We start from the raw sequence: 24,701 nt of genomic DNA, 5'->3' as shown, positions 1-24,701 counted from the left end.
GTCAGCTAGTATAATTATTATAATATTTATTTTACTTCTTCAAATTCATTTCTGTATACTTTGCTCTATAATTTATTTCTTTGATTTATGCTTTTTATTTTATTTCCCTTGTAGGAAGACGAACATACGGTCCGCTTGATAGTGAGTGTTTACCGTCGCTCGGACGATAACAATGACAGGGGCAGAGAGTCAAGCCGCTGCCTTATTGCATACGTTGATAAATTGTGTTTCTTCCCGTCCAAATTCACTTTTACAAACACAAAACTTAACTAAATAACGATAATTTGCCTGTTGTCGGTCGGTTAGACAACACTGTTTCATCCGTGTAATTTTCTCGCTGGTATTCAGCGAGTATCGTCTTCAAGGTTTTATATTTCAAGCCTTAAAAGTATGACTAAATTTGGGTACCAAACTTTGCTTTTATTTCAGTATCAGGTGTCCGTATAAATTTGAAAGAGTACCTTTCCATGGCCTCACCGCAACAGGTGCGTAACTCGGCGCAAGCGTGGCACGCGCGTCGATACCGCGTCCCACTCCTCCCGCACCCCTTTACGATCGTCATACTGGCTATCTTCGCCCATTCACATTTCCACACATTTAAACATACTCACACAAGCCTATATGTCACACATACTTACTTACTGGCGGGACAAGTGCTAAATTTTGTGGATTTTTCTAATTGAAAATAGATTTTATCGTAAATTGTAAAACTGAATTGTACCATACATATAAATATATCGCATGTTTTATCACTCTTAATTTCGTAGTTATTAAATTAACGTCTAATGCGGAGGACGTTTATCGAAACACGACGATTCAAAGCAAATACAACAATTGTGTTAGAGGAATACCGACCATTGGTCACGTTCGAGTTCGAATTGTCTGTCCACGGTGGAAATCGTAGTCACCAAACAGCTCCGAACAACACGTAATGGCACACTAAAGCTTACTTAAGCCATTTTTATGGTTGCCAGAGCCTTTCATCCAATAACATTGCTTAAAAGCATATATTAAGTCTCTATAGATCTTTAGGAGGTTATATTGTAACTTAATAAAAAAAAGATCGTATATTTAATTTAAAATCGGTGGATAATAAATAACGGTGGATACATCAAAAATATTTTTAAAACTTTAAAAGAAACACTTTAGATGAAATTAAAAGTTATTGTATTATTAACGGACGTTGATACGTGTGAAAATTTTCAAGATAATAAGAAGTCTTGAAGTTAGGTAATGAAAGTTATAAATTATATTATAAAAGATTTCATTAATAGATACATAGTTAGATATAAAGGTCAAGCTAATAAAATTGTGGTAAGGTTAGATGAAAACGATAAATTGACATTTTCACAAGAAACGTCAATTCGAATTTCGTAAATGGATGTGTCATTCAAATTTCGGGTTCAAGGGATAGATCTCGATGAGACATAATACGATCTTGCTATTCCCAAACGAAATACATAATATTATGTCGCAAAAACGTAGCTCAATTCGACAGGTATTGAACGTTTTTTGTTTGTTTTCTTAGGAATTATTTCATACATGAAAATTTTATGAGCAAACCTTTTGAAATTAATAAAAATGTGTATGTTATTACACAGATACATCCATCCATATATGTTTAGGATTGCGAAATTTTCATTATGTTTTTTAGTAGAATGTGATCTGATAAAAATCTTTATAAAAATATCTTATAAAAATATCTTTCTTAAAATATCTATTCTTTAGTAAATCAAAATACGAGCGTAGAGATTCACCTATAAATTCACCTGAAAAGTTTCACTATCCTTCTACATTGTTGTTGCTAGTTTGATGGACGTCTTAAGCTATATATATATATATTTTTTATACAAAAAATACCTGGGTTATATATGTAAAGAAAAACCATTATCATTTAAAACCTTTAAAACTCATGAGTTTTAAAAAAAGATTTTTCTTTGACGGAATCACTCATCTGTCTGTCATTTAGTGAAAAGGGAGTTCAGTTTTGTGTAGTATAATAATACTTTTTAAAACATTAATTTTAAAAGAGATTAAGGGCTTTAAATGTTGTTTTCTTATTATATCACAGAAAATGCAATTAATTCTTTTATTGTTTATTTATGCTGTAGTATTTGATATTGTTATATAATAATATGTGTGGCGGGTAACCTTCATACAACGCAAGATATTTGACAGATGCCTGAATCTCGTTTACGATATTTTCAAGACAAGCTTGCATAATATATACAGGTTCCGAACAATAATATTCGGACCGTTGGTCTATCGAGCAATATCACCCGCTCGGTGGAAGATCTTCCCTTTGTCCTATACCTACATATGTATATACTAAAGAATAAAGCTTTGTATGTATCTGAAGAATTACCTTCGCAATGTTTTGATTCTTGTTTTTTTTTTTTTCTTCCTTAGCTGAGTGCCTTGAGAAGCTATTTCAGCGTAACCTTAACTAGTAGGTGAGCTCACGGGGCTCAAACCTGGCGACGTGGCTACACGAACTCTAGCAAGAGCCGTGCTTCGCAGAATCTACCACGGGATCGGAAACACGACGGAAGATCCGGCGACAAACTCAGTGGGCTGTGTCTGAGGGTTAATTTACTCGTCGAGCCCTTCGTCGCAAACGACGAGAACGATGACCGGTGCTTGAGGTACCTAAAAAGCACCGTTAGTGGATCGGGAGGATCCGAAATGACGTGTCGACTGCTATCCATTCTGTCCGCAGGATCGGGAATGATGACTCCTGTGTTAGTATTGCTAGTCAAGAAATTATGTGAGTGATTGAATCGTAAATCTAATTTAACAGCTTATGGCTGAAGACTGGTATATGATAGGAATTATTTCAAAGTCACCACTGATCAGTATATTTTGAGTTTTATTTTGATTCAGTTGTACGTAGCGCGTAGTGTATTCACGAGGATTTCTCTGCATGGTGTCTGTCTATCTAGAATAACTTTATCCTATCTTCCTGTGGGCTTCGTAAATGGCGACTAAAGAATTCACAGGAGAATGCGCACAGGTCTTTTTATTTATTTATTTATTACGTCAATTGTTCAGCTAACTCACGGTCCAATTGATTTTAAGTTGTTACTGGAGTTCAAGAATATCACAACGGGAATGCTGCCAGGTCAGAGTAATCATTGTATTCTCTAACCTCTTTTCCATCCTTCAAACTGGTGTTTTCTTTACCTTATCTTCCCAACTAATCCCTTTTACTCCTGCGACACTCCTGTCTTGATTGCATTTCAGAGGTAGAACATATAATGGTCCCTCACAGATTAATATTACCATCGTACCTATTTCAGTTGATTGCAGCGTAGTTCACAATGCCCCGTATATATAGAAAAGCGTAATCCCGTCCTTTCCACTTACAAGCTTAAAAATAAGTGATTGCGTTCAGTCCGTGCATCCGTAACACCTAGTGTCAAACGCTAAATGTTGAGTCTGTTTATTAATACGAGTATATGTTATTAGTAGCATTAAAGTTGTTCAAACAATATATATATATATATATATATATTAGTTTGTATTAACACGATTCGCAATAAGATAAACTGAGTAAGTGAGCGTGATTAGTATGAACGAATAAAACTAAATGAAAATAACATTTTTAACAGACTTCTTATAATGGGCTTATAAGAGTCTATTAATTTATTATATGAATATGAAACACTGTAAGACTTGTAGACACGAATTCCTAACTTGACAAATAAGAAGCTGCTTGAACCACCGAGTAACCCGGCCGTCGTGGTAGCATGGATTACCAAGGGTTACAGAGAGACTTAAGCCCTCTCAGTATGCTTAGTCGTATGTTTTTTAATCATGATATCCCTAGTAACTATTGTAAAGTGCATTGGGGTAAAACCTCAAAAATCTTACAATACTTTCAGTACATTTCTAGAAGTCACAAAGTTTGACTTCTAACAATTTGTAATGAATTGAACGCCATGTACCAAGGCCAATTTTACTTCCTTATTAAAACGGGGCTTAACCGATGCCCTGATATAACTGCTGTTTTTTTTTACTGCCCTTGTAAGCTATCAGTAGTACGGCCCACCTAATGGTGAGTTGTTACCGTCGTTCAAGGACTTCAGGAATGCCAAGACCCAAGTCAAGCCGATGTCTACAATTGAGTAGTCTTCGCAAACCTCGTTTGGAGAAATGCATGTCATAGCGCTTAGTAAAAATCCAAGAAGGAAGTTCAGCCCAAAATCGAATATAAGGTGGCTTAAAAGATTACAAAAAAAATATTTTGCCGATGATTATTACCGCAGATTATTAGATTATTAGACTAGTATTTATTATTATTAAATTTGTAGACTAAAATATTGGGTAGGTAAATAAATTTTAGTCAAAAGTTCAATAGATGCAAAATGAACCATCAAATGTGAAATTTATTTTTAAAACCCTTGCATTACTTCTATCACCACCTCAAGTACTCAATGCTGTGCTACAACTAATACTTGAACTGCCTAAAAACTACTGTTCAAAATTAAATGTGAAGCAAATAACTTTCATTGGCTCTTCGGATCTGACAATGATTATTGTCGGTGGCGCAGATGATTATCTATATCTACAACTGCCTCTTGAAATAGTAATTACCAAACGGGCCGTAACAATTACTTAAATACTTCAAACTACTACTAACAAAAACTTAAATACTTCAAAATATTATTCACATTATATTTTAACCATAGTCCTTGTACATATATATTAATTCATATTTAAAATTGATACAAACTCAAACAAACAACAACTCAAAAAAACAATCAAACTCCAAGCTTCCTTCAAAAACAGTTTTTTTTTATTGCCCTTGTAGGCAGGCGAGCATACGGCTCACCTGATGGTGAGTGGTTACCGTCATGGACTTCAGCAATGCAAGGGGCAGAGCTAAGCCGCTGCCTACCGCTTAATACTCTCCACAAGCCTCGTTTGAAGAAGGACATGTCATAGCGCTCGGGAAACACCGTGGAGGGGAGCTCATTCCATAGCCGGATGGTACGTGACAATAAAGATCTCTGGAAACGCACTGTAGATGACCGCAGTGGTTCCAGGTAGTATGGATGAACTCTACTCCGGTGGCGGGCGGTGCGATGGTAAAAACGAGATGCCGGTATCATCTCGAACAATTCCTCAGAGCACTCCCCATGGAACATACGGTACAAAATACAGAGGGAATCGAAGTCCCTCCGTAGACCCAGAGGTTCCAAGCGATCCGTGAGAATGGGATTATCGACAATCCGAACGGCCCTCCTCTGTATGGAGTCAAATGGAAGAAGCTGGTATTTGGGAGCCCCGGCCCAGAGATGGGAGCAGTACTCCACGCGAGGCCGGACTTGTGCTTTATAAAGCAAAAGTCTTTGTCCAGGCGAGAAGTACCGCTTCGCTCTGTTGAGGACTCCCAGCATTTTGGACGCCAACTTGGCTTTGCCAAGTTCAAGCGCTTATGAAATATGACAATCTTGCAATGAATTTAACGTAACAAGTCCTGTTTTGAATTCCGCATTCAAGCTTAAGTTTACGCTGTTAAGTTTAATTTTACGTGGGAATAAACTTTCATCAAAAGGCTGGTTTTATTTGTACAGCAACAACAGTTTCAATCAACCTCAATATATTCAGGATTATCTTTGATCAAGCTAGAGGTGATTTTCGTATTATCTCGATAACAATAAAATATTTATTGACTGCTGCTATTTAAGGTATGCTGTTCCGTAAAAGAACAATATATTATAATAATATAGTATATGTTATATTATAATAGTGGTAAGAACAGTATAGTGGTATAAAATGGCTGCCTATTTTTTTAGACATTTACGATATGACGAATCCCATATTCGTTATCTGTTTTTTTTTATTTTTTTTATTGCTTAGATGGATGGACGAGCTCACAGCCCACCTGGTGTTAAGTGGTTACTGGAGCCCATAGACATCTACAACGTAAATGCGCCACCCACCTCGAGATATAAGTTCTAAGGTCTCAGTATAGTTACAACGGCTACCCCACCCTTCGAACCGAAACGCATTACTGCTTCACGGCGGAAATAGGCGGGGTGGTGGTACCTACCCGTGCGGACTTTTTCTGAAAGCTGCACATCCAGTCAAGCCTTAAACACTTGCTTTATTTATAGGTATTATTTATTCAGTAAATGAAAAAACGAGTTCAAGGTCCACCGGGCTTAAGCTGGTCACCGGAGCCAATGGAGATCACGATGTGAACACACCCTCACACCGTGAGACATGAGAGCGAAATCTGAATTGGATTCTTTATTGATTGTCCGACTTTTCAAAATAGAAAACATGTCTACTTCGCTTCGCAGCTGACGATCGTTGCACGCTAGTATACGACTAATGTTACGTCAGGTCTGGAATTGCGACAAGAGATAAAGTAATAAATATGTTCCCATAGGAGAATAGGTTGAATATTTGATTTTGTTTTGAATGATGTCTCTGCGGTAACCCCAGTAATAATATTATGTCAATACACTGGGAGTAAGCAGTACGAGAAACTTGGTTTGTAGGTAAACATTGACATGTATTAGAACTTTTTGATGAATCGTAATACAATGTTTGCTTATTATAAAATGCGCAAGGATATAAATAAACTCCTAAATTCGGAAGCCTAGTTTCAATTATTATTGAATAATTACTGTATATTAAATTACTTTATTTATTAATGAAAATAATTAAAATTTTAAAAAATATCGTAACTCAAATTTGAAAATCTTGATTGCATTGCTTAAGTTTTCAGTTATTTTAATGAGCAATTACTATAAATAAAAATTAAATCAGACGGCAATAACTGCCCGCACGAATTTTATATATAAATATATGCTTAAGCTAGGACCTATAATGCGTCATGGAAACTAGTGAGTTGCTTTGATAAAGGTTGCTAAAATGAAAAGCACTATGTCCTTTCTTCTATTATCCACGAGAAGTAACTACATTCGTCTTAGTTTCATTGTATTTATTAAGTAGCTATGTGACTTGAGTATTTAACACTAGGCAGTAAGTAGGTAATATTAATACTTGCTGATATTCTGTTGAGCTCGGACTTTTACTATAAGTTTAGATATTGTGGTAATATTAAATGCGTAGATTATAAAAAAACCCTCGCCGTCCCATATTATGAACGGCATAGTTTTATACGTTCACGGTCTGGTCGGGTGGTGTAGGCGTTAACGGTTTCCGTGAACTACGAGTAAAAGCGAACATGAGTTTTCCTCAGTATTCCGAGAAAAGGTTAATTACTTTTTATTTGGCCACAACTGACTAGCGAATTGTTGAAGGAAAACACGTAAAATTTCACAAACTTACTTAGGTTAGTAATTTTCTTTTGAAACCATAATGTAATGTAAAAGTAATTTGCATAGGCTAAAATTAAAAAGAAAAGTCTAAAATGTAATTCATTTTGTGAATTGCTTAATAAGAATTACTGAGGTCAACATCGCCATTCTGACATCGGAGTTCTATCAGTGGGTTGAACGAAATTGCGTTTGTTTCTGTAACATCTTTTTTAATTAAAAAGTAAAATGCTTTTTGAAATACGTTATTATTATAATATTATTTGCTGGAATTCAAAAATACAATTTTATTATAAATAATAACTCATTATTTTTAATGAGTAAAACTGCTTGCAAATTTTTTTTTTAAAACGGAACCTTTTGAAATTTTGTTTTAGCCAAAAAGAAACTAGACTTATAACAATGTAACTTATAAAATCATAATAATTAGGAGAGGTAACTGAATAAAGGTCACTGTCGCTCAACATCCCGTTTTCGAGTTTCAGATGGGATAGAAGCTACCAAGAGAGGCCATAGGCAAGTTGATGGGTTTCATACGAAGCCCATCTCAGCCTATCATCTCGTCGCGAAATATCTCAGTGGGATATACGAAGCAATCCCATGGCATCCTTTTTTCATTTCCCGGGAAAATCCGACTGAGTCAAAAACAACGTGGAAGGGAGAGCGCGGTCATTAGCTAACCGTTTGCTCTTTCGCAAACCTTTGTAAAGTATCTTACACGTTGTCTTTTAGGGTCATTCTTTCGCCATTCCCCAAATTGGCATTCGACGAGTAAAGAGTACAGTCTGACAAGCGCAATCAATCATTACGCGGCATCTCTGGCGCCGTTTTTTCCACACGAGGCAGACCACAAACGTGTGCTCTGTCGTGTCCAAGTCGCGTTCGCATGACTGACACTCTACCGTCAACTCATCATCGATTCGTCGATACTAAGGGCCACTGTCACGATCTACCTATTGAATCAATTGCTAGGTTTCAAATATAAAAAAAAATGATAAGTAAATTAAGGATAACAATAAAACTGTGTTTTTACGGGTAAGAGCAATTGCTATTTAGAATTTTCTATGGTCTTCGTGAGTTCTAGACGTACTTAAAACTACTTTTGTGGTTTAATCCCGCGTTAATTATTTTCTTTCTGTTATTTCTGACCCTTTTTGAATAATTAACAGCTTTCATGGTCACGGGCTACTATTCGTCGTGAATGTTGTGCTAACTAACAATTTAAAAAGTACAACTACGAGTATTAGTATTATAACATACAATTAGTATTTAAATTGGTCGTTTGGAACTTGGTTTTTCTTTAAAATGTTACTAGATTTTGAAAACCGTAGCAAGAAAAAATTGTGTGTTGACTTGAAACTTGGTACATTCAGTGTGGGCAATTATTATTTTTTGTCCCAGTTCCATTAAGATGCTCACAAGAAGAACACACGGTCCACGTGGTTTAAAGTGATTACCAGAACCTATATGCTGCTGTCTATTATCAGATATTGGAAATCCAGTTTTTGGAGAATCGACCTTATTACTAGGAGGGATCAAAAAGTAATGAGAACGACATACTCCTTGATAAGAAAAAAAATACTGGCAGGTATAGCTCAGATACATATTTGTAATATTAATAAAGAAAAAAATCTTAGATTCTCTTTTGTTTTTTTCTCAATGTAGTCATTTGTTTGCTTCGTGTCGGAACGTGTTTTCGAAAATGGAGAAAAACGAAGTGCAAGCCGTTATTAAATACCTCTGCTTAAAAAGTTAACGACGCAAGATATTCATTGCGATTTGGAGGCAACATTATGCTGCTCCACCGTATTCCACTGTCGCAAGGTGGGCTTGTAAATTTCGAGTAGGGAGAACGAGCACGGAAGACGAACATCGTTGCGGCCGTCCATCGACGTCAGTCACCCAAGAAAATGTTGCGAAAGTCGAGAAAATTCTATTGAGCGATCAAAGAGTTACCATCTGATACTTAATACAAGAAACGGGCATTTCATATGGAAGTATTCAATTCATATTGTGTCTTTGAATATGAGAAAAGTCTCCGCGAGATGGTGCCGAGAATGTTAACCGAAGAATGTGAACAGTCAGCAACAAGATCGACTTGACATTTCGAAGATATTGTTGGACAAGTTTCAAGAATATTGTCTCGTTTTATAACAATGGACGAAACATGGGTTCATCATTTTGATTCCGAGACAAAACAGCAATCTTTGCAATGGAAACGGCCATCACCGACCCCGAAGAAGTTTCGTGTCGTGGCATCGGCTGCCAAGGTTATGGCCTCAATATTTTGGGACTTAGAAGGGATATTGTTGATTGATTACCTTGAACGTGGCACCACTATTACAGGCCAATATTATGCAGCTTTAATTTCCAAGTTGAGGAATGCCTTCAAAGAGAAAAAGAGAGGGAATCTTCGAAGGGGCGTGCTGTTTCATCACGACAATGCACCCGTGCACATACACTTGCAATTGCTGCCATTCAGCAACCTGGCTTCGAATTGGGTAACCACTCTCCTTATTCACCAGATCTGGTGCCAAGCGATTTTTATCTGTTCCCAAAAATTCAAAGAATACTTAAAGAGAAACAGGTACGAAGACGATGACGAGGTGATGGATGCAGTGGAGAGCTTTTTGCAGGACCAAGATAAAACTTTTTTTTTAAAGGGATTGAAGCCTTGGAAAAGCTCTGGACTCGGTGTGTAGAGAAACTCGGGGACTATGTAGAAAAATAAATTATTAAGTTTTCAATAGTCATTATATTCTACCTCATTCTCACTACTTTTTGATCCTTCTAGTATGTGCAAAACTGTAAAAGTAATTTATTTTTCGGTTTAACTAGGTTTCATTAGTCAGATCTTTTACTAATTGCAGAGAAAGTAAAGTATTACTAAAGCAGCTTATTTTTATCAACTCGAAGACAAAGATTCATTTTATCAATGTTAACAGGTGCTGTCGAGGTTGTGCGGCTGTCGGAAATAGTTAATGGACCTGTTGCTTGTGACTGATGGGTCAGCATTGCATTCCAACGGCGGTTCGTATAGCAAATCAACACCGACGCCCTATAACACCACTAAGTAAATTTATTTATATCAAGTATCTCTTGTCCGACCACTAAATAACTACAGCTGCTCATCATGGCAATTAGTTGGGCCGTTGTGTTCGAGTGGCTACTCTGAATAATAAACTCGTTTTAATTTCCCGACCAATGTTTTATTCATTGTGTTTAATCAAATTTCGCTTTTACTGAATCCTCCTCTTTATTTGTTCGTGAGACGCTGGCATTTAAATTATATCTACAAGAATATTAAATTACCTGTTTTTTTTTTGGTAATGTAACTTTAATCACGAGCGTGAGGTTTAACTTTTTGTCCTTATTATGCTTCTCTGAATTGTCCTTCTAAGGGAGGTATGATAATCCACGATTACGAGAAAACAGTTTAGACAAAACACGAAATTATTTTCTTTTAGAGTAAATCATAGTATGCTAAAATTAAACGAAATTGATCATTTATTTAAAATAATTGCCTGGTATTAGTAAGAACTAGAGGTCCCGCAGTAGTCGAAATTCAACTATAATTAGTTGGAATTGTAAGTTTTTACTCTATTATGATTGTATTTTATACTTCTATAATCACAAATTTCGCCAAGACTACACTATAAAAAATACTAACAAAGACAAACAATATTTAATCTATTCTCAATTTGACAACAGACGTCAAGAACAAAAGTTTGACAATAAATAGTATGCATGCGTGTGTGCGTCAAATACATGGTATGTAGTGTGTGTAATGTTTTCTTTATTGATTTAATGTATCTTTTAAGCATTATTTAAAAAAAAAATTAGCATTGTGCATTCTTCTCTATATTTTCTATAAGTGTGGAAAATTTCATTCTCCTCCGTCCGCGCAATTTTCGTAAAAAGGATACAAAGTTTTTGCTTGACGTATTAAAATATAGATGATTTAAATATTATCGAAATTCGTAAGTCACTAATCAATACTGTTGGATTGTTATTAATATTGGATTGACAATAAAATCTGTTTGTTATGTTTAAAACAAAAACAATTCACTTGATATTCTGCTGAATACTTAGTTACTGTTTTCCAACATCTTAAAAAATAATCTTTTTATAAAAACAACAACAAAATTGTTTTCATTAAAGTTAAATGAAGTTTGTCTCTATACACAAAAATTTATTAAAACCGGTGTTTTTCAAAATCAAATAACTGCCTCTACTCGTTAACTTCAGTAATTGATGTCAATGTAAAGATAAATAAATGTTGAGGTTATTATATTCTGAAGTCGTTCCCACTTCAAAGGATAGATCTCTAGATATTTCCAAGAATTTTCATTTATTGGAAGTAAATTAATAGTTGGCTGTTATTTGATTACTATAGGCATAGGTCTGTATTTGAATATCTGGATTGATCCAATTATTCGCTGTGCTATTTTTCAACGTAGCTCAAATTTAGAGTAAAACCGATTATGACGTCTTCGTGGGCTCTATTAAAACCTAGGCGAAGGCACAATTTGCTGTTATCTTTTCTTTTTTACAATTCTTATTTTACATGATTATACATAGAACATGTCATCGCATTTTTTCAGATAGTACTTTATAAATCATAAAATAGTTAAATTTAACGCTAACGTTACGCCTACGCTGAATAACATAAAACAAAAAAAAGTGAAATTGCCGCCGTCGAAGACACTCAGATCCTTCGTTGAGGATTCAGTTACAAGTTATACATATATTTTTATGTAACATTTCAACATTTTACTGCGTCACTGATTATTTCAATGAATATCATCGTGGCCTAAAAGTTAAGACGTCCGGTGCATACGTGTTGAGCGATGCACCGGTGTTCGAATCTCAGGCGGGTACCGATTTTTCTAATGAAATACGTACTCAACAAATGTTCGCGATTGACTTTCACGGTGAAGGAATAACATCATGTAATAATATAAAAATGAATTGCTGTTCGTTAGTCTCGCTAAAACTCGAGAACGGCTCGACTGATTTGGCTTATTTTGGTCAGCAGTGTAAAAAAATTCATGATTTAGTAATAACAACATTTACAGCGAGATAAAAAAATCACGTTCAGAACTAAAAGTCAATATTCAAAAAGTTATAACTTAATAAATTCTCTTCAACATTGAACCCATAAACGCAATCGAAACCTCGTCCTTCGTCGCTGTTTCAAGGAGGTGATGACTATGGGTTCCGTTAACCATTTATCAAGTTGTGGGCCGTAAGCAATTCTAAACATCTGGTAAAAAATGATTTGTCAAGATAATGTTATCAAATTCAGTACCAAACATTTTATTAGATAGTTCTCTTAGATATATATTTATAAAATGTCCTTAGAGCTACAAAAGACAGCGAACTGGAGGCTTTAAGTTCGAAATGAAACGAAATGGGACGAAAGTTCATGGCTAGTACAGCATTTAAAATTAAAGAACGCGACCAAGAAGAGAAACTGTGTGTCATCAACTTAATATTTCATGTTTAGTCCATCGTGGTGGTTTATTGGTGGTGGAACCTCTTGTGAGTTCGCACGGGTAGGTACCACTGCCCTGCGTATTTCTGTCGTGAAGCAGTAATGCGTTTCGATTTGAAGGATGGGGCAGCCGTTGTAACTATACTGAGATCTTAGAACTTATATCTTAAGGTGGGTGGCGCATTTACGTTGTAGATGTCTATGGGCTCCAGTAACCACTTAACACCAGGTGGACTGTGAGCTCGTCCAACCATATAAGCAATAATTAAAAAAAATCGTTATTTGCAGATTTATATCATATATAAATATATGAGTTATTCTTTGTTTTTGAAGCATCTATATTTAGAAATAAGCTTTTCCGTGGAAGACGGCTAAATATGACCGTATATTATATTAGTAGGAGTGACACGTTTAGGTTTGTACGTGTTGCGTCGCTTCGCAATCGAAGGTTTTACGTGTCTACGGCGACGCGTATCTCCATCTGACTATTCCAAGCACGACTCTCTAACATACCTGTGTATTTTGTTTTAGTTATACAAAGTAGATTAGTTTTAGAGTATACTCAAAACTTTATATTGTTATAGTATTTTAAAGTTACCTATGTATTTATTACAATTGGTAGTTTTACCACCATTTCATTTTTTTAAGGAAACTAACATCGTGATTCTCCTATCCATTACGTAATCGTATCTTTACGTACATAAACGATAAAAAGAACTTAACTTTCGTGCGATAATTAATATAATCTGTTTATAAGAAAAAACTCCTTAGAGACTAAAAGCCTTTTGAACAGAGAATGGTTAAGGGTAGTCAACTCTTAAAAGGTTTTTTTTTTTTTTTTTTTTTTTTTTTTTTTTTTTTTTTTTTTTTTTTTTTTTTTTTTTTTATGATTGAAAGTTTACTGGTGGCCCGAAGGCCTTTCCAGTTTCACCAGGACAGGTGGGCGAGCAAAGGCTCAGCCAAGAGGGGTGGGATTTGCTAACAACTGCCCGAGCGCCTCCGAAGGAGACCTAACAACTCAAGAGCAATTGTTTCGCGAATGAATCTACTACCGGATCGGAATCGCGACCCGCTGAGAAGATCCGGCGAGAAACTCAGCGGGCTGATGCATGGGTTAGGTTGCACGTCGACCTCTTTGTCGAGTTCGACGAGTACGGTTACCGGGGTCCCTAAACCTGCCCCTAGTATTAGAGCTGAAGGCATCTAATGCAAAGGTTATTGGATCTGATGGATCCGTAAGGACGTGTCTAGGGCGTCGACGGTGACTGGCTCCTGCATGATCAGGATTCGGGGAGTAGTCAGCGGCGGCAACGATAAGGCGATTATCATGACGCATAGCCTTATCGAAGTATCGTTCCGACGCTGACTTAATGTATTTCCGAATTGATTCGAGGCCCAGGTCGTCGTGTAGGTCAACGTTCCTCACGAACCACGGAGCCCCGACAGCTAACCTGCAAAAGGGATTGTAGGGATTGGAGGGTGTCTATGTGTGTGCGGGCCGCGTGAGCGAACACCACACTCGCGTAAGTCATGACGGGCCTTATGCAAGTTTTGTAAAGTGTCACCTTGTTCCGAAGGGACATTTTACTCCGCTTACAGATCATGGGGTAGAGTCTACCGAGAATAAACGCGGCACGGTCACGGACTGATTTTATATGCGGGCGGAATGTCATCGATGCATCCAGGGTAACGCCCAGGTACTTGACCTTCCTGGCCCAGGGTATGGGTTGTCTAAAGAGAGTAATCGGGGGTGTGAGATTCCTCCTCCTAATCCGGGAGGAAATCCGTGTGGAGCTTCCCCTCTGAAATAGCACCGCAGTACTTTTCGCTGGGTTGATGTATATGCGCCATTTTCGGAACCACTGTCCTAGGGCTAGGGCTGCGCTCTGAAGCTTCTTCGCGATTAGGGACTTATTTCTACTAGAATAGTAAACAGTCGTGTCGTCGGCGAATAAAGCTAAATGATTCGGCGGCGACCGGGGAATATCGTTGACGAATAAGCTAAATAGGAGGGGTGAGAGGACAGAGCCTTGCGGGACTCCAGCTGTGAGAGTCTTAAAAGGTATAGAGATCAGTATATGTACTAGATCACCAGTAATTACGAGAGTCGTATTCTGCGGCGAAACTAGTCAGTTATACTCTTAATTCCATTTACTAAATTTGTTTAATTATAGGTTGTAGTGATTATTATAAGCCCCAAAGGGTTATGTTGGTATTCTACACGTGCTCATTTTTGCCCCGAGCCAATCGTGCATTCGGCTTTGAAGGGTGGAACAGCTGTTAGTTATATAGTGCAATTGAGACCTGGACCTCAAGGTGGGTGGCAGTATTCACGTTCTAATGTCTATGGACTACCTTGCACCATGTGGGTCATGAGCCTGTATATTCAACCGAGCATTATAAAATGTATGGATTGCCACTAATATTTGAGTAAATGGAAGGAAAAGATATTAACAATGCTGTTGTTAGTATTAACCATTGACCTATATGAAATGAAGGATTTTTGAAATTGGGTCGATGGCGTTTAAACAACAGCCACCTATTATTATATATCGTTATAACAGTTCATAGAGTATGCCTAATTGCTAAATTTGATCTACATAATGCCAATAGCTTTCTTGTAATTTAAAAGTGAAATTGAAAGGCATTGAGACAGACGAGTCACATGGGTCCGAAATATAGAAAATATAATTATGTAATGTAAGGACAAATTTACTGTTTACTACAAACGTACCTACATATGTGATCACGTAAATTGTAGAGAGTATTAAAGTATCTAGTAGGTAAAATATAGCAAACTCTTTATACATATCGTGTATTTCTATACAAACGAAGACCTATACATTAAAATAATGAGTTATTAACATACACACATGTAAGGTTTATTGTAAAATAATTAAAACAAAAATAATAAAATGTATCATGTTAAACTTAAGGCAATTATCGGATCGTCAAATAGCAACACTGTTAGTGGGAGCAATGGAAGTAGTGGGGACGTGACATAATAAAAAAGGCGGTAGTCTGAAAAAACGGGAACAGAAATCAGTGTATTGGGTAGTGAGCAGATGTCTAAAGATTGTAAAAATGGAGTTACAAATAAAGCAATACAGAATTAAGTAAACTACTGCAATCTGTGTATTATTTCCTGACTGATGGAAGTGTAGTTTTACACACATTAACAGAACATTAACATACGAGTGTTTCAGATAACGGTAATAGATTCCGTTCCATATTTTATAATTTTCAGGTTCATAAGTCAGTGAACTGTTGCGGTATTTGAATTATTGGAATTCATCACGATCAGCCTACCTACATGTGATGTAGTGTGTCAACTGGCGACACGGTCGCTTGTACTACCATTTTCATGCAATCATTTTGAACACGATTGCCATTTCAGAGTTCTGTTCACTCAAAGCTTTGGTTTTGACTGTGAACGTGCTCTTATCACACGTCACGTCATTTTGTCCATTATATTTCGGTCAAAGCTCAGAACTACTAGGAGTATAGAGCTAATCGTAAAGCAAAAATGTAAATATTTTTAACACTAATGTTTGACTTACCTATTTGTGGTACATCATAAGGTCGACTAGAGCGCGAAGCTCTTAGCATCATTTGGTTCGCAATTTCAGATGGAATTTGGTGTGGAGCCCTTTTGTTGTTACGAGCCCGTCGTCGTTCTTTATGTAAGGCGCCTGGAGGTAAGGGTGGTGGCTGGCGAGAAGCGTATGCAACATCTGTGTCGGGAGAGGCATGTTCCGGGTCGAATATTTCTTGTAGAGGTCGAGATCGGGTCAGGTCACGGTCTGCACGCCACTCTGTGGGGTAACGGCGAGGAGGCTCAGCCGCTGAGCGCAGAGCCAGCGCCGCGAGCACCGTTGTCAGACAGTACACTCGCATACTTAGCGCTCGCGCCCCCAACCACAAGGGCATTTCCCTCCACTAAGTACACAGCTCGCCAACGTCACCCGATGGGCTTCTGCCCAACATTATATCACCTAAGGTACGCCCAAAAGTCTCAGTTATTGTGTATGGTATTCGGTATTCTTATATTCTTGCTTGCTTCGCGAGTTTCATAGATTCTGTAACAAAAAAAACTGTTGAAAATATTTTTAAGAACAGATAGAAATACATTTTGTGCGTTGAGAAATGTACTGATTTACACTTGCATTCATTTTAATAATCTTATCAAACATTTAAAAGTTCCACTAAATAGTGAACATTTTCCACTCAGAAACCCATTATGTAATGGGTTTTTGAGTATATTTGAATGGGTGTTTGAGTAATTGGTAATGTTAAAACACGATCGAAATAAAAAACACGTTCTACATCTATATTTGTATGTACAAATACTGTGTTCCAAAAGACCTTTCTTTGTCTATAACTGAAAGCTTTTAGTGTCATCAATTATTGTATTACTATTCTACGCAGATGTTTCTTCAGTAATGTGGCGAAAGATTAGATAATTCGAGACAGAACTAGAAAAACGTTTCTGAAGTTTATTATGCCATTGACGAAGATTCCTTGACTCAAAATTTACGTTACCTTTGAGGATACTGTAAATGTATAAAGTTTTACAATGAAAGCAAATTATTTGCGGACTAAGCGCTTGCGTTTGCTTGTATTTTCTGTTAACTTTCAGAGCCAAAGTTTTTCGATAATCTTTTGTTAGAATTCGTAGAAAGAAAAAAGTCGGTTGTAGCCAACAACCAGCATTCATTATCAACTCATTTTATAATGAAGGTTCCTAAATGGCCAGATTTTGCGACCTGGTCATGGCGTTCCGCGAGGCTGAGGAGCGCGAAAGGGAGTGGAATCCCTCTTCGGCTCCTCAGCGAAGAAGGCGGGGTGGGCGACGCGGACACGATGCTCCCATTAATTTCCCGTAGGGACTGTTGGGTACTGGGTGCGGGGGCGCCCGGTGCTCTGCTGTCGGTTCCGTGGTGAGGCGGACATAACCCGGTCTATTACCCCTCTCGACCGGGTATCGGTAAATGGATTCCCCAGCGTTAAAAAAAAAAAAAAAGGTTCCTTAGCTGAGTCAATGGTGATAATCAACCTACACCCATACTACAGTTCTCATTGTTATTAATACAATCTAGTTTCTCTTTTTCTTGTCTGTTTCAGGTGAAAAAAAAATATTAATTATAATACTTATTTAATAGTACCATGCAAGTCTAATTTGGTTACATATACTTATATATACTACATTAGCTATTTATGGAAGTGTCACATACATGTGTTTGACAAAATAGGTACTATGAAATTGCAATTCCGCATATGCAGCTGTTTAATTTTGGTGAACATTAAGAACATTTTGTGACTTTTCAGTAAATAGGCGAAGATTAATGGATTGTTTGGGTGTGTTTTTTTTTCTTTTGTCATATCTAACTAATACTAGGAGAATTTTTCTTTTTCATTTACAAAATTACAAATCAGTAGGTACATTTCAAATGTCGTTTGGATTGTTCAGAAAGTCGAGCGGAATCTTTTGTTGAATTAGAATCTTTTTTTTCTAATAAACAAGCTTTACGATGTGTAACGAATTGGGTAGTTACATTTTGGTATGATTAGCGTTATTTTAGGTGTATAAAAGGTGACATCGAAATTTTTTAAAGTTACTTTTTTTATTGCTTAGATGGATGGACGAGCTCACAGCCCACCTGGTGTTAAGTAGTTACTGGAACCCATAGACATCTACAACGTAAATGCGCCACCCACCTCGAGATATAAGTTCTAAGGTCTCAGTATAGTTACAACAGCTACCACACCCTTCGAACCGAAACGCATTACTGCTTCACGGCGGAAATAGGCTGGGTGGTGGTACCTACCCGTGCGGACTCCCAAGAGGTCCTACCACCAGTGATAAGTCCACCAGCACGAATGTTTCGATCCAGTTAGGAATGAAATATACAGGTTCATCATATAATTTCATTCATATAACTATACAGGTTCATCTTTTGAAGATCGCTTTGATGTGTAAATATATAAACATCAACTAAAATACCATGAATTTTCATTATAGTGTATATCCATCAGTACTAATTTGGCCGTTACAATTCCTCGAGCGGCCACGATTACGATGAATGATTCTCAGAAATGCGCGCTTCGCTTAATTACCGCTTTGTGTGTTGTAGTTGATTTCAGAGGTGGGTTCATTTTATTTAAATGACAAATTACACGGAGTTGTTTGTAATATACTGCAACTTTGGATCATGAAAATCATCCTATACGATTCTAATATAAAATACACCGTTTTTGTAATTAATTCTACATAAAATATTATATAATTTATTGTAGTTGTTCGTTGGACATTGTGAGTATGAAACAGGTATACGGCCTAGCTGTCAACATCTAATTGATTTATCAATAAAAGCAATTTCTTAATTCAATCAAGTAGAAATCGGTGTTGTTTCTACATATGTAACTATAATATTGCTATTTTTGTAGCAGTCGTCATGGCATAAGGGATAAGATGTCTCGTGCAATAGTGTTGAGCGATATAACGGTGTTTGAATCCCGCAGGCGGGTACCAATTTTTAGAATGAAATACGTACTTAACAAATGCTCACGATTGATTTCCACGGTGAAGGATTATTTTTTTTGCTCGTGTAGGCAGACGAACATACGGCCCACCTGATGGTGAGTGGTTACCGTCGCCCAAGGGCTTCAGCAATGCCAGAGGCAGAGCCAAGCCGTTGCCTACTGGACGAATAACATCATGTAGTAAAAATCAAACTCGCAAAACGAAAATTTGCGAATTACTGGTGGTAGGACCTCTTGTGAGTCCGCACGGGTAGGCACCACCAACTGGCCTATTTCTGCCGTGAAGCAGTAATGCGTTTCGGTTTGCAGGGTGGGCACCCGTGTAACTATACTGAAAGCTTAGAACTCATATCTCAAGGTGGGTGGCGGCATTTACTTGGTAGATATCTATGGGCTCCGGTAACCACTGAACACCAGGTGGGCCGCGAGCTCGTCCATCCATATATGCAAAAGAAAATTAAAAAAAACAATGAGTGAGTACATAATGTTAATAAGTATTAATAGTAAAAGTGAATTATCTTGTAAAAATACTAAGAAATTAAAGGGCCTAAACCTGTGGCGTGCTATCGGTGTGGCTATATTTATAAAAGGGGAGGCCGCGGTGGGCCGTTGACGTCATCACTAGAGTCGCGGCTCTGAGGGCTCGGGTGGGGTAAGCGCCGCGCCCTCTGATACGCACTTGCAAATTCGCACCTCCATGAATGAACGAATTATATTATCGTTCTGCCGAGCCGAGAATTTCCAAACCTGACCAGAAAGAAGAATTCTCTTTTTCTGAAATCGCCCTTTGACGTTATTAAATTTGCGACAATTTTAATAATACATTTTGTTTCCTTTTATTTTGTAACTTAATGGCTAAATTATATTAGTATACCTTGAAATTCATAGAATCTGTCTGACCCGCGCGAGCTTGAAAGCTACTGTCTAGGTTTGTAAAGTAGCAAATAGCTGTGGAATAATAAAATTAGAAATTGAGTGTGTTATTTTACCTCAATTAAGGTATCAAATATCATGAATACATAAAAAGAGTAATTTGGGAGTCTTCATGTCTAATAATAATATGTCTTTCCGTCGTGTAACTATTTCGTGGTCTGATCTTAGGGCAGAATTTTAATAGCGTTTACGAAAGTCGTATTAATGAAATATATCTAAGGTGAAAAAATTAAATAGTAAATATTAATTTATTTTGATGTTTTCAAGTGCCCAGATTACGAATTTATTCATGAAAGTATTGAAAGTGCTTTTGTTTTTATGATTATTGCATATCTTATAATTTGTGCAATTTATCGGCTTGTCAGTAATAAAATTTACTTTATTATTTTACTTTCACGAAATACCCGATACACGAAATATCCTTGCTTGACTTGTATGTGGGACAGTAGAGCTAAGCAGCTTCATTGGGATAATATGCTAGGCTTGTAAGAATTTCTTTAACGGTCGGTAAAGCCACTGTAATAAGGGAGGCGTTGATAAGTAGAAACAAAGTCATACTTCCACCATTACATTTCAAATTACGAATGATATAGCAATTTGTCAAAGCGTTGCACAAGGAAAGAGATTGAGAGATGCACAAGGATCGAAAATTTCGAAACAATCTCTTTCGAATTCAAAATTTTCTTCATTTGAAGAAAACTTCGAAGCTTAGTATGGAAAAGACATAAATACGGCAACTTCATCAAAGCTGACTGTTCCGGAAAGCGAAGCTTGGAGAAGTTTTGTGTTAGTAGTCAAAAATTCCCTAGGTAACAATAAAGTTTTTTTTTTATTGTTTAGATGGATGGACGAGCTCACAGCCCACCTGATATTAAGTGGTTACTGGAGCCCATAGACATCTACAACGTAAATGCGCCACCCACCTTGAGATATAAGTTCTAAGGTCTCAGTATAGTTACAACGGCTGCCCCACCCTTCAAACCGAAACGCATTACTGCTTCACGGCAGAAATAGGCGGGGCGGTGGTACCTACCCGTGCGGACTCACAAGAGGTCCTACCACCAGCAATTACGCAAATTATAATTTTGCGGGTTTGATTTTTATTACACGATGTTATTCCTTCACCGTGGAAGTCAATCGTGAACAATTGTTAAGTAGGTACGTATTTCATTAGAAAAATTGGTACCCCCCTGCGGGAGTGGAACATCGGTGCATCGCTAGATCCGAATGCACCGGACGTCTTATCTTTTAGGCCACGACGACTTCAAAGTGCCAAATTATGAAGAAATTATGGAAATTATGCTGACAAACTTTCAGACTCGAAGAGCAAACATAAGTTACATCATCAAGTTACACTATCTCCGCAATCATCTGGATAAATTTCCGGATAATTTAGTTTATATATACTATAGTATAGTTACTATAGTAACTTATAGATAAGTTATTTTGAGTAACAGGAAGAGCGGTTCCACCAGGATCTAAAAGTGATGGAAGAAGGGTATCAGGGTTGGTGGGATCGTGATGTGATGGCCGATTTCTGCTGGTCCTTAAAAATAGATTGTCCACTGCAAGACTATAAAAGAAAAGCTCATAAAAGACGTTTTATTGAAATATAACATATCTTTTCGACATTTTTCCGTCTGTTTACTTCGATTTATTCTTATTTTTCAAAGCAAAACTGACATTATAAATATATCTGTTACTTTGTCTCATGTTTTCCGATTTTTGTAATGTAAAATGAAAATAAAGGGTTACAATTAAATGAGAACAAATCTTATAAAAGTATTTATAGTTTATGAATTGTGAGCATAAATATGTCCAAAATCGATCTTATATTTAGGGCCAAAAAGCAATGTTATCACCTTAATGGAACTTAAATAATTGTAATTTTTGTAATAATTGTTCGGGAGGCGGTATCAAGGCTGAAAAATTGCGACCAACCTGCCTATTCTTGCTCCAATAACTACTTGATATTAATTATATCGTACGCTTGACTGACCATCAATGGTTTCAAAATAAATGAAATGAAGAATAACAAAATTATTTCAACTATGAAATAAAGTCGCTTAATGATATGTACATTACTTATAAATTACGTAAATAAGCTGAACTGAACTCGTTAACGACCGAAATATAGATCAGAAGAACGTTTGTTACGTAAATGATCGAACGACAAAAAAAATGTTTTTCGTAAAATTTTCCCAGCCATTACCATTACCACAAAATGATGCTTTTCATATTTATGTAGTCAAGTAAATATATAAATTAGACTTAGATTAGATGTTATGTTTTCATACTCATATATATAAAGACCATATCTCAAATTTAAAAAACACACGTTATGATTGACAATGTGATTATACTGGTGTTTGAACTCCTCAGGCAGATATCAATTTTTCTAAGAAATACATAGGATTATTTCTGTTCATACCTTCCAAGCTGAAAGCATTGTCATAAATAACATTTCAATATCTCAACATAGTCACATGGCTTAATACGAGCATCTTTTCGTTTTGGCCACGACTACTTTATTTGGCAGCTTATAGGATGGGACAGAGGTTGTAACCGACCTGTGGGTGTCTTGATTCACTTTGAGATGTCTAGGGAGTTCCCGTGGACCCATTAATGCCTTATATAAAAAAGTATATAAGTAATTGTATTCTATCTGTATTTTTGAGTGTTCAGTTAAATTTTACCCATAAATAATCACCTATTTCCAAAATTATGTCGCCGTTATTCAAATCTGCATGGAATGCAGCATTATGTTTCAAGGTGGGTGTTCAAATTCGTGACGATCGTGTGATATCGGATTTCAATAATTCAATCATCATTTAAACTAGGGTGGTTTTCAAGTGGTTTTTTAATTGTTTACAAACTGCAGTACAAATACATTTCGTGTGATTTTCTTTCGGAAATAAAACGATTGTACAATTATTTGAATCCATCCTCAATGTTTAAAATAAACGATTTTCTCTCCGAGCATAAGTAGAATTTGGAGACTTATAAAAAGTATAAGAATATAATATATTTGAATTGTACGCCAAGTATGTTAAGAGTACAATGAAACTGGCAAGCCCGCATATAATTTACATGGCCGATGTCGCGACCTATTGTGTGTTTCATGCTAAGTATCGCTCTGCACTCGTTCCGATGGAATCCCCAACTTTTTTTTTATTAATATTAATAATTCATGTCACGTACGTTTTGCGCGAATAGAATACATGAGTATAATTCCCTGTAATATTTTCCGACTGAAGTAATAGTCACGAGTTTCATTAAATTAACTGTATCGCATCGGTCTGTTGTGATGACAAAATGATTTTTCAAATTTAGAACCGATATTTATTAATAATTCTTCAGTTTCATATTAATCCTATAATATAATTTTTTGTTATATATTAATGATCCTTTTTCTTATAATAATTAATATTCTAAGTGTCATCCGGGATAGTAGATGTAACACTTTTATTAAGGATTTGTTATACGTTTTTCTGAAATCATTATTTTTCCGTTCCTTTGCTACATCTTCGCGTCGATGAAGATATTTTCCCGTATGTAAATTGAAACGTGCAGACTAATTCAATGGCTTATAGTCGAGGAGCTGTAGAAACTGTGCCCCTAACCTAATTGGCGGGGATAGTTCGGAAAATGCTAATTTTATTACCACAAGCTCCAGAGTGAAGATATTCTCTTAACTAAAAGATCCAATTATACTATAATTGTTAAACTTTTCGAGGTTAAGTGACATTTCTGAGATAAAATCACTCCAAACCAGGTCGCTTAGCTCATTGTACTGGATTCGAGACAGGGCTACAGTTTCACAGAGCTCCTTAGATTAGTCGCAAGATATATTATTAACTCATACCTATATGAAAAAAGATTTTACTTTGGTTGATTTGTGTGATAGAAGTCTCATTTATGAATTTATGAAAATAACATACTCGTAATTTTCTATGCATTCGTTTGTCATTTATACGGTTGAGTTTAAGCTTTGTCCAATCATTGTAGGCTCTTCAGGAAATGTTTTGGGATTGAAATATTAATGTGCGGCAGGTGCTGCTTAAGTGGTTTAAACAAAATTTATGTTTTTCGCACAATACTAGTGTCCCAGCAGTAGTCGAAATTTGACTAGAATTAATTGAAATTATAAGCTTTATTTTTTATTATTGCTTAGATGGGTGGACGAGCTCACAGCCCACCTGGTGTTAAGTGGTTACTGGAGCCCATAGACATCTACAACGTAAATGCGCCACCCACCTTGAGATATAAGTTCTAAGGTCTCAATTATAGTTACAACGGCTGCCCCACCCTTCAAACCGAAACGCATTACTGCTTCACGGCAGAAATAGACGAGATGGTGGTGCCTACCCGTGCGGACTCACAAGAGGTCCTACCACCAGCTTAAAACATCATTAAGTTTGAACATTATTAAG

General features: G+C 36.6%; 1 protein-coding gene across 1 annotated transcript in view; it reads right to left on the bottom strand.

Annotated features, from left to right (window-relative positions):
• jeb (low-density lipoprotein receptor domain-containing jelly belly protein) overlaps nt 1–24,701 on the bottom strand; it is a 101,826-nt gene that overhangs the window by 53,468 nt on the left and 23,657 nt on the right. The window contains exon 2 of the mRNA XM_028182220.2: nt 16,353–16,871. Within this exon, the coding sequence (XP_028038021.2) occupies nt 16,353–16,722 (370 nt within the window). The 5' untranslated portion in view covers nt 16,723–16,871. The remainder of the gene's footprint in view (nt 1–16,352; nt 16,872–24,701) is intronic.

The sequence above is a fragment of the Bombyx mandarina genome, chromosome 23, assembly GCF_030267445.1.
Source record: "Bombyx mandarina strain Sakado chromosome 23, ASM3026744v2".
In the NCBI taxonomy this organism is placed as follows: domain Eukaryota; kingdom Metazoa; phylum Arthropoda; class Insecta; order Lepidoptera; family Bombycidae; genus Bombyx; species Bombyx mandarina.
Note: the sequence above shows the minus strand (reverse complement) of the source record. Positions and strands in the feature narration are given on the sequence as shown.